At 39.5% G+C, this 11,855-nt stretch overlaps 1 protein-coding gene across 1 annotated transcript; it reads right to left on the minus strand.

Annotated features, from left to right (window-relative positions):
* Positions 1-2,742: 2,742 nt before the first annotated feature.
* On the minus strand, positions 2,743-11,554 carry kti12 (KTI12 chromatin associated homolog). Its single transcript, XM_085169307.1, has 9 exons — positions 11,318-11,554; positions 9,567-9,618; positions 9,415-9,467; positions 9,277-9,332; positions 9,113-9,192; positions 8,833-8,992; positions 7,984-8,046; positions 6,059-6,129; positions 2,743-5,406 (listed from the first exon to the last, which is right to left on the minus strand). Exons 1-9 carry the CDS (start codon positions 11,466-11,468, stop codon positions 5,265-5,267), a joined length of 828 nt encoding a protein of 275 aa, XP_085025433.1. The 5' UTR covers positions 11,469-11,554; the 3' UTR covers positions 2,743-5,264.
* Between the last annotated feature and the right edge of the window lie 301 nt (positions 11,555-11,855).

Raw genomic sequence — 11,855 nt, forward strand, 5'->3', positions numbered from 1 at the left:
GTGGTTAGTAAGGGATAAAAAGGGTGTGTTTTACTGTTATTTTAGCATCAGCATTATTGTTACATCAGAATCATATAACAAGCATTGCATTGAACATTTATTGAAGCTATTGACATATTAACATTTGTATTACAGTGATTGTTATAACCCCATGTTAATCTTCTATCTACAGGTGTCAAAAGTAGTCAACAAGTTCATGTTGAAGTGAAGTTCATAATAATACAGGTTTTGTTTGTAGACGATTGTGAAGACGCAGGCTCTGGGCGGAGCCAGGAGTTGAACAGATCTAATATGACAATTAAATTGATTTCATTCCCTAACACAGAATAACAAGACTGGAGCAACGACACTGGATAGGAGAAAGTCTGATACTTTCTAAGATATGAGGTCACTAACCTTTTCTTTTAATTTTCTAGCTTCATTGAATGGACACATGTTAGAATTAGAAATGGCTAATTTGTTTATGTCTTTTATTAGAATGAGTGGTTTTAATCATTTTTATACATATCTTGCAAATGTGCTTATAATGAGTTGGCACTCGGTTTTTTGAAGGTCATAAGCTTCGTTCGGCGATAGTCCGGACTGATAAAGTGTAGGAAATGCCTTGAGTGCAGCAGGCTAAATGCAAACACGCTTACACACACATACACTAAATTAGGATAAGTCCTTGGGACATTCTGAATATTCTAAACAAATTCTGAATCACCAAAAGATCAGTAGACAGCAACATTAGATTGTTAGAGCTGGGAAGAGAGGTGTTCTGGTTTTCTGTCTCTTACAGAGAAAGTAACAGACACTAGACGAGGTCACAGATATATGAGGATCCTTCGCAGCAGAGACAGACAAGTGACATGAGGAAACAAATAAGATGCAGTGTTTATGGAATAGTTGAATATGAACTTATTAGCTAGCCACTACTGAGCTCATAGTGATAAAATGGGTGGAGTGACATTGTTTAAGGGAAGTCACAGATTAAATTGTGTAATAAATTGGGATGATTCATGATTTGGGACAAATTATGGCAATAACAGTGATTTAATGATTGGAGAAAACCTGTACATGATACTTGTCTTTCATGCTGAATACTTTATCACTCTTATGATCTACAGTTGGTTGCAAATGTGAAGTTTGATTTAACAGATTTGTCTTCCAGGATACAGGCTCCAGGTGGAGCTGGGAATTAAATAGGCTGAACATGTAACTGGTGATTAATGTTTTTTCCCAGGGTTACAGGTTGGAGTATGGCTGCTCCAAGTGGGAAACCCTGGAGATTGTTTTAGAGAGAATGTGCAACATTCTTGTACATGTCTCATTGGGGAGTTGACACATGGTGGAAGCCATGTGGGGAAAGGAGTGTTATTTTTTTAATCTGTAGATATCGTGAGGTGCCATGACGAGAAGGAGTGGCTGAGAGGATCGTCCACCAGATGGGAGCTGAGGCCAGGAGAGAGGCTTCAGGAGGATCAGAGATCACCTTCACCACAGCGGACATCACACAGAGCTGTGCTACTGAGCTTCCAGGAGATCAAGAGGAGACTTCCCACAGCATGATTTTAAATAAAATGAGAGATTCATCGTTGACATTGAGGAAGACAACTAAGGTGTACGACGTGCTCTGCCTTAAATCTTCAGCAGCGTTGGACGTGTGACAACTCGAGGGATGGAGAGAGCGTGCCAAGCTCTAAAAGTGACAGCGCAGAGGAAATCCAGCGATGGAAGTGTGTTTTTGTGTGAAGCACAAATACTAGGAGACTGGGAAATAGTTGACACCACTTTTCCACCCTAGAATGTATGTTGTAAGTGATCTCTCCAAAAAAGGAGAGATCAAAGGGGGATTGTGAAATCAGTATTTTGAATTAGGTTCTCTTATACCCATAGTCAAGGTAGATGAGTTATGTTAAACAGCTGTAGAACATAATTATATTCCTTAGTCTAGGATGTGTGCAAAATATGTAACTTAGTTTTCCTTACATCTTTAGGTTAAAGAACATGACCCCCTTTGCATTTTCTTATAGTATGATTAGACCAAATGTCTCAGTATATTTTGTTAGAAGGATAGACAAAAGTTCAAGTATATCTCTGGGGATTAAAAGAATGTGACCATCCTTTGGGTTCTGTTAGACAAGTGGGCGCCACCATTTATCTGCTGTGAATGTTTTACACTGTTTTCTTGTCATGTCAGACTGCTTAAATCACTCTCTGAGAATGTTGTGTGCAAAAGACCTTGTGCCGAAATTAAGAAGAAACAGACCACATTCTGTGCCCCCACCCTTGTAGGAGGTAGAAAGACAGGGAGCCCGAGGTCATAACTTAGGCGCCACGACAGATAAGAGAGTGTGAATGTTTAGGTTTACGACCAGGTGGGGGCTAGTAGAAAACTATAAAAAGCTGTGGAATACATCGCCATTTTGAGACTTGCTGTGACCCTCTTACGCATCTCTCCCCATCCGGATGGTTGTTATGCTCAAAGTGTGAAAATTGTATGGAAATAAAGGATTGTTGATTGAGCATTTATACACCGAGTAAGTGTCCTTCCTTCAGCCCAAAGATTCAAAGAACTGGGTAAATTCAACAATATAAATATATAAATAAATATATAAATATATGTGTGTGTATATTCTCAATGAACCGTGTTAAATGAATTTTTTTAATTTTTGAATTCAATAAAAAACATTTTATTTACAAAGAATCATCTGACTCTCTTGTTTCATTCATTATTAAATGGAATAAAAAGTAAAGAAAAGCTGACAGGTGTGCATATAATCACTCATTCAACACTGTGGTGAAGCTCCGGTAATCACTTATAATTGCAAGAAAATTCCTGTAGGGAGGGGTCTGGGTTTTCTGGTAATCTTCTTACATAATTTAAAACCTTTGAAAGAGCCTTACTCAGCCTTCCAAACTCCACAAGGGAAAACAGAGTTCATAAACAAGAAATGTACTGTTTGTCAAACTAGTCACGCTAAAAAAGAAAGAAAAAAACATGACTGAGGGAATTCAGGCTAATCCATCCCTGAAAGCACAGAGCTCTAACTCCTTAAAGGTATATTGATTTGAATATGCCAGTAATTTTAAGTCATTAAAAAAAGGAAAAGGACTCCTGCATTCCTTTTGTGGAACCTTTTGTGTAAAAAATCATTGACGTGTTCTTCTAGGGATCGCCAAACTGGATAATCTGCCTCCATCTTCCTCCTGTGTCACACCCCATACCATGGGGCTGTAGCTCAGGTGGCAGAGCAGGTCAGCCACTAATCAGAAGGTCAGTGGTTTGATCCCAGGCTGCTTCCTGCCTGCATGCCAGATATCCTTGGGCAAGATAATAACCCCATGTTTGCCTACTGGTGGTGCTCAGAGGGGCCGGCGGCACCAGTGTTCGGCTGCCTCGCCTCTGTCAGTGTAGCTGTAGCTACAATGTAGCTTGCCGTGTGTGAATGGGTGAATGACTGAATGTAGTGTAAAGCGCTTTGGGGTCATTAGGGACTAAGTAAAGCGCTATACAAATGCAGGCCATTTACCATCCCATCATTCATAAATCTGATTTCTTCCTCTTACCTTACTGCTCCATATTCAACACCCTTTGTCCAATCTATACACTATACCAATCTATAAGGGCTTGTCTCTCTTTGTCTCCAGACTACTCATTTCTAATCTTGTCCATCTCAGTCACTCCCAGTGAATATTTTCAGCTCTGCCACCTCTAGCTCGTCCTCCTTTTTGTTAGTGACACCCTCACCAAACCATAGATCATAGCAGGTCTCACTACCACCTTGTAAACAATGCCTTTCACTCTTGCTGTTACCCTTCTGTCATGAATCATCCTTGACAGTCATCCCCATCCACTCTACCCTGCCTGCTCTATAGTAAGCGGTTTCCACATTAATAAAATAGACTTTCTGGCAGATCAGTTCTTTCTCACCATGCCTTAACTCTTGCCTGTCCCTCATACATAAAGCATTTTAAGTAGGCTTTCACTGGTATAGAATTACTGGTCAGGTTATGTGATCTAAACCTTCCCTTTTAGCTTTCTTGCTAGCCCTCTGTTAGAGATCACCCCTAACAATCATATCCACCTGCTCCACCCTGCCCACACTCTCTTCTTCACCTCTTTTGCTTTGGATGTTTCCCCCATTACTTCTACTGACCTTCATTCCTCCTCTCTCCATAGCATACCTCCACCTCTTCACAGTCTCTTCCACCCTTTCCCTACATATACTACAAATCACAATGCTGTCTGCAAACATGATAGTCCTGAGAGACTCCTGAGTGACCTCATCTGCCAGCCTGTTCATCACTATTGCAAAGAAGAGGGCATCAGATTCCTGATGTATCTCACCCCCATCTTTCACTCCTATTTGCAGTTATTTATTTGTAAAAATGTTTGGAATCGTATGATTTTCGTTCCACTTCTCACGTGTACACCACTTTGTATTGGTCTTTCACGTGGAATTCAAATTAAAATTGATTCGTGTTTGTGGCTGTAATGTCACAAAATGTGGAAAAGTTCAAGGGGGGCGAATACTTTTGCAAGCCACTGTATATCTTGTGACTTATTTGAGCTACCCTACTAAGTCCAGATGTACTAAATAGAGGACATCCTGTGCTTTCTCCTGTGCTTGGGTGGCCTCTTTGAGTTTCAAAGAGGAAGAAAATCAAACAAAAAAGTTCAATAGTTAGATTCTCTTTTCCTTAGTTCTCTGGAGGATATGCTGTCTCTCGGCCCACAAAGACACAGTGCCAACTCCTGAACTTCTTTATACTTCCCTGTCAAAACTCCTAAAGAAAATATGGCATCTCTAGTCCTCTTTCTCAGCATGAAGCCATACTGCTGCTCACTGATTACTTAAACTAGCTTCAACTCTTTTCCATAGCTTCATAGTGTGGCTTATTCCTCTGTAGTTACTACACATGACCCTTGCTCTTAAAAACTGGCACAATATACCTAATCCAAGTAGGTGAAATGCAAAATAGGTTCATTTTTAGTCCAAGCAGGTCAAGAAAATAAATTCTTGATCTGCTTTTACTAACACTGAAGCTATTTGGTGTTTCGCTTAGACTGAGCAAATCCCATCTGGTGAGGAAGGCCAAAAAGGTCCTAGAAAGTACACAAATTTAAAAATATAACCAAAAACAGGATGTGTTTGTTAAATACATTTATTTGTCACAGAACAACTGCAACCCCCCCCCCCCCCCAAAAAACAAACAAACAAACAAACAAACAAACAAACAAACAAACAAACAAAACAAAAACCAAACACTACACACTGTCAGTGCAGACTCTTATTTAAATACTGAACAAACATATTAGCAATTTGTCCCGTGTTTTCTGTCGGGTGCAGCTTGGTGTAGCTGATGAACTGGCGCCGTAGTTTCCGCAGCTCTGCCATGTTGACATTTCTGGTGAGCTCAATGTTTAACAGCAAGTTAAGGAACAAGAAAAATACCACAGGTAGAACCTAACAGAAGCCCAAATTATCTCCAAGCCCCAGTATTGCATTTAAACCTTTGAGCAGGACAACAGGACGAAATAACCTGTACTGAATGTTACTGGCATCATTTCAAATTCAGATTATGCCCATTTTATTAAAGGTTGGCCAGAACAGAAGATGATGTGCTTTTAAGTTATGCTGTGCTTGGACCAACATGTTCAAAGAAGAAAATCAAAGTGGCTGGCTCTGAGAAGGTGCTTCACAGTCCTGCAACCAATGAAAATCCACAAATATAATTTGGTTTCTCCCCACCACACACATCCCACAGCATGCCATTACAGACAAGACCTTTAACATTGCTTAGTAGATCTACCTTTCTTTTAAGTCACGTGATGGCCACACATTCCTCCACCTCCTCATCTAATGCTTTCAGATAGAAAAGTGTTGTCCCCCCAGCTATTGAGGGGAGGTGATTAACCCCGGGAGGTAAACAAAAATTAGCATTTCACACAGTCATTAAATATGACAGACGTCCCACATGGAACTACAAAAATCTGTTTAATGTGAAAAGATTAATCAAAATCGTGTGTTCAAAATAACTGAGCACACGCAAGTTGTGCTTAAAAAAGGATATCTTTTCCGAAGCTCCTGGAACTGCGATAAGATCCCCGGGAACGCTCGTCTTCTGGGCGTTAAAAATCGCCTGAAAATATTTAATTACATTTATCAAACACACATATAAAAATGAATTTTTAAAAAAGGGGATCTCTACAAACAGTATAAGGAACAATGAATCAGAATTAGAGAAGTATTTACTCCTCTTAATTTATTTTGCTGGAAACATTTGCAGATATTGTGCAACAGAACGTCGTGATCTGTGTGAAATTGCTTCAGTGCAAAAAGGAAGTGCAACATGTGGCACGCTAACAAATACACGAGCTCGATGTCAAAGCAAAGACAAAGAGGAGGTTATTTTTTATTATAGATTTTTTTTGCTGATTTATATGTTTTTACTCTGTTGCCTTGTTTTGGTAGTCATGCCATGCTCATGTCATGAATGGCAGACAGAAATTCCCACACTTACAATGTGCAGGGGTGCATTCATTTTTTATTAAACGTTGGACAGTCGGCAGTTAACAGCTAAAGCTGTCAATTGTTTTTATAATCCTTTCAACACTTTGGATTTTAGCATTGAGATCCAGGAACTTCACACAGCCACAGTCAGTACTTTAACATCGATCGCAGGATGTAGATTTTCACTCCATGACAGTGAAAAAAATCTTACTGACCTAATAATATTTGTGGGCATTTACTCGAATCTTGAGCTCAACATCTGAGTCCTGTGATTTTATTGTATTTTAAACAAATCTTTATAAACAGCAAGTACTCATTCATATAGTTTAAATGCCTAATGCCAAATCTAGTTATCCCAAAACTTTTAACGACTTTAGACCGGTTCCCCTCAAATCAGTTGTAATGTAAATATTTGGAAAAAATGGTGAAATCAGAGATTTTAAGGCCCACTGAGCATGTACTTGACCCCATTCACTTTACCTCATGCTAAACTGATGTTATTCATGCTGAAAACCAGTTCAACGTGATTGACAAAAGTGAATAAAATGAGGCAAGCAAAAAATATGATCACTGATTTTAGATGCACTCATAAACACAATGTCACATCTATTAAGGGTCAGACTGTTGAAGTTCAGTGTTATGAATGTTTGAAGCTGTGTGCACCAGCGAGTCTCCCGTTTGAGAAGGCTTTCTGGTTTCCACATTGATAAAACTGCGATGGGTTTATTTTATCGTTCTTTTGTTTAATCCGATTTATCTCTTTCTTTGGGCTTATGGTCTGGATACTTATCTGTAAACGAATCGAACTGTTGAGTCATCTAACAGGCTGACTGGTGAACCACAGCTGAACTTAGAACCCCTGCACCTAAGACGTCTGCAGCGGTTGGCTGGTTCACTTTTTCTTGATGACTCACACCCTTTGCAAGGTGAATGTAATAGACCAACAAGGTTTAATTAACAGCTTTGTTCGAGCAGTCATTACTTCACAGCAACAGCTATGTCACTTTCAAGGGCTACGTGATAACCAAAATTAATTAGAATTAGCTGTTTCAGTATTTTGCACTATGCACATTTGTTGTCCATTTGCATGTGTTTGCATGTGAGGATGGATGACTCACGACTGCAGAACAGTAACCTGTACCTGAACCTGAACGGGGCTATTATTGTGTGCCAAGCTAAATACCTCATCAGCGCTTCACTCATAATTGCAACTTGGCTGGTGATGTAACGTATAAAGCTGTAAATACATGTAATGCCTTCTGATTCATAGAACAAAGTCTACATGCAGAGGAATGTTGATACCCCAACAGAGGATTTGTAAACATTTTTCTGAAAAAGACTCTTCTGTCATATTTCACTTAGAATATGACATAACTCAAAAAGCAGTCTGGCTCAGTGAAAAAAATATCATGGGAAACTACCAGAATGACCAGTAAATGATGTGAAACTAGAAAAAACAAACAAACAAACAAAAAAAACATACCATCAAGACATCTTGAGTGATCTTGTCCAACTCGTATAAAAAGTTTGCAGATGACAGCGGTTGCTACAGAGAAGAAAAAAAATAGGTTTCCTCCACAATCAGACAAAAAAAAAACACATGCATGCAGTAAATATTGTAGATTTCCAGACTGATTGTAACTAGTGTCTCTTAGGCTATGTCCACACTAATGTGCTTTTGTTTGAAAATGCATCGTTTTCTCTCCCGTCCTCCCGTCCACACTGAGACAGCAGCGTTTTGAAAACGCTCTCGAAAATGCATACATTTGTAAACGGTGCTGTCGCGTCGCAGTGTGGACAGCAAAAACGGAGCCTTTTGGAAAACGATGACACATTTTAGTCATGTGATGCAGTCAAGTGACCAATTAAACTAAGATAGCGGAGGGCATTATACAGCGTTTGCTTTGTTTGCTCTCAATTTTGACAGCCCTATTAAAGATTACTATCAGTTTGCACATGCTTCAGACAGCTTTTCTTCAAATTCTTTAATTCTCACTCGCTTTTGCAACTTTGTACTTTTGTGTTACCCTCAGCAACAACTCCACCTCATTGTTAGTCCATTTAAAAAACTCGGTGCTTCTCCTCGACATTTTGCCGCGACGCTTCAAGGAGCCGGAAAGTAAATAAACGGCAGACAAAAATGAGGCAAGTTGAATTGTCTTGCGTTTCAAGCATGCGCAGTACTGGAACGTAAGTGTTTTCGGCCGTTTCAACGTGGATGGACAACTCTGTGAAAACGACTGAAAGCGATAGTGTGGACACGGAGCATTTTCAGACGAAAACGCCGTTTTCAAATCTATCCGGGCTAGTGTGGACGTAGCCTTAGACTTACACTCTGAGTAGACTGGTTCGGTGGGGGTGCTTTTCTTTTGAAAAGCGCATCAGAAATGGCTTCAACTGGAAGTGTGTCGTCTTTCAGGATAGTGAAGAGAGGGCTGTCCCATCGGTTTCTGGAATCCGGAGCTTCAAATCGCTGAACTAATGCGTCAAAGCTTCAAAACACCAAATGCATGTGAGAGAGTTTGCAAAAAAATAAAAATAAAAACAAAAAACACATGCAACAGTGCAGGTAAGGTAAGAGTCATGCTCTCATACTGAGGCTTCTCACTCACATGTCCTGATTGTACTGATCAGCAGCATCTCTGTTTGTGTTCCATAATGAGCTCTCTTCATGGGACATCAAACTGTAGACCTTAACAAAGAAAACCCGCAAACATACCACGATTGCATTCGAAAGTAACATTTTTTCAAAATGTATGTTTAATTGTCTACTTACCAAGCAGTGTGGAGTCTGTGCATGTTTGATGAGGCAGAACAGTTCATAGCGGTAGCCTGTAACATATTTAAATTTTAAACTACAAATCACAATATTTAATGTAACTATGACAATTACAGAATAAGTAGTAAGACTTACCTTTTATGTAATTTAATGAGTCTAGAATAACAATGTCATCCTTGTTGACTTTCCTAAAAAAAAACCCCAGAAAAAACAAAAAAGAATTAGCATTAAAATATGTGCGGGTTTTGTGCAACATCAGATCCTACAACAGATTTTTAAACACTCACCTCTCCACTTCAGCTTTCAGAGACGCTCTGACATTTTTCTCCTTTTGGGAATCTGAAACATTTCCAGTAAAATTAAGTAAATGCAGAAGTCTGCCCAGTTCAAGCAAACAGTCTCCTTAGTCATGTTAACAATTACGAAAATAATAAAGAACTAAAATTTTGAAAAACAAAATGTTTAATTCTAAAAGCATAATAGCAATGTAACAGTAACATAGTAACATAGTTAAAATGATCAGGTCCAAGTGATGTGCCATGTCATATCACCCACAATAATAATATGAATATCAAAGTATCATATTATTATATAGTTGCTATATCCTGCTTAAATTCCCTAATGCACACAACGAGACAAGCCCAGGCATTTGTGAGAGCAAGAGCCTCTGATGCTCATTTGGTAGCTAAAAAGGGAGTTACGTCAACAACTTTCAGCAAAGCAGTGTACTTTTCAAAATATCCAAGAAAACTGTTGTCACTAACTGTGGACACAAACTTGCAGCTTGAAGCAAAAAAAAGTTTTTTTTATAACCAGTCTATAAAGGAGGAGATACAATCAGCTGGTTATGTTAGACCCAGAAGTAAATAAAATGACTCAACTGAGCATGGCCAGCTGCACGCGTTATTGTTAAACTTAAGTATTAAGCAACTACTTGATACTTAAAATTGGCAGGGAAAACACTACCCAGGCTACTTTTGTACATACATCTGACTTATGCTGTGTCACTGTATCTGTTGCGGTGTTATTACTTTTGCACAGTAATGCTGCTGCCATTGTACCAATGCATTTGCTCTTCAAATTAGGAAGTGTGTCATCAATAACAGCAGCTCATTGGAGAAGGAGAATTGAAAATGCCCTTCAGTTACTCACTTAGGAATCCTGCTGCTGCAAACGTCGATAAAATGCCCCCCCCCCCCCCCCCCCCCATCATAATAAATCTCATAATCGCAAGTGTTTTTTGAAATGTCATGATATATTTCCCATTCCTAGTACCATACTACTCTATTACTAGCAGTTTCCGCTTACATGTAATTTCAGGGGTTTGTAGAAGTAGAATGGGCGCTATCAGGCAACTCTGCTGTGGAACCAGCTCCCAGTTTGGGTTACAGGACACTCTCTCTACTTTTCAAATTAGCCTGAAAACTTCCACTTATGACAAATCCTATAGTCAGGCTTGGATCCAATCTCTTAGGAATATAGCTGCTGCTGAGGGATTTTCCACTATGCAGTAAGCACATCGACTTGATGCCCCTTTCACTCCCTATGCATTTATATGCTACTACTGCATGAAATTAACTTTTGTTCTATTTGTTGCTAATAGTCTCATTTCTTTCCTCTAGCCTCCAACCAATCATCCTCGATAGTTGCCCCTTCTTTAGCTGGTTTTGCAAGGTCTCTTCCTGTTAAAGAGCAATCCTTCTCCCCCACCTCCAGGTGCCTGTTCATAAGACATTACTGGACTGTCTCTACTACTAACGCTAAATAAGTAAAATTAATTGAATAGTAGCGCAGGCGAACACAGTTGTAATTGTCATGAACTTTAAAGCCGCCTGAAACATCGATAAAGCGCAAACACTCTGAATAAGCACTCCTGCTTCTGTTGTTTATTCCCGGCTAAGCTTCGTGTAAGGCCGGTAATGTTACCTCAGTATTATGTGGCTAATAACATACAAAAATATGCCAAGTAAGACTGAAAGCCCTGAAAGCTGAAAAGCTTTAAGAAGCACACTAATGAAGGCGTGCTAAGCTTACTTGCCTGCGTAAACAGTGTTTTTCTCAACGCCCAGGCTTCCGTCTCCAACAATGTGAACCTTTCTTTCTGTGCTTTCTTCAAAATACACCTTCAGCTCTTCTGCCCTTCGTGACTTACCACTACAGGGGTAACCACACATCACTATTAGGGGCATAACTGGGGCTAGTTGCCACTCAAACTACCCTGGGATGTGATAAAAAGCACGTTGCCACTTTCACCCGGATATGTTAACTAAAAGCGGTTTTTCCATTTACCGACCGGCAGGGGGCGTCAGAAACCTGATTATCTGAAGGTATTGTGTGTATGTGAATGTGACTTTAACATAGATGAAAACACAGACTTCCAATACATTCTCTGCGCTTTTTAATAAAGTCATAGACAATATAAAGTAAAACAACAGAAGTGTTTGTCACTTGCCAACATATACATGTTATGTTAGACAAAAAACAAAACATAATTTAGCTGATTTTCACAAGAGCAGAAACCCTCCTCTTCATCAGCAGGATGTCACGCAACAACTGATCGAACTGGATGTCCTTCT

This window comes from Neolamprologus multifasciatus, chromosome 7 (assembly GCF_963576455.1).
Source record: "Neolamprologus multifasciatus chromosome 7, fNeoMul1.2, whole genome shotgun sequence".
In the NCBI taxonomy this organism is placed as follows: domain Eukaryota; kingdom Metazoa; phylum Chordata; class Actinopteri; order Cichliformes; family Cichlidae; genus Neolamprologus; species Neolamprologus multifasciatus.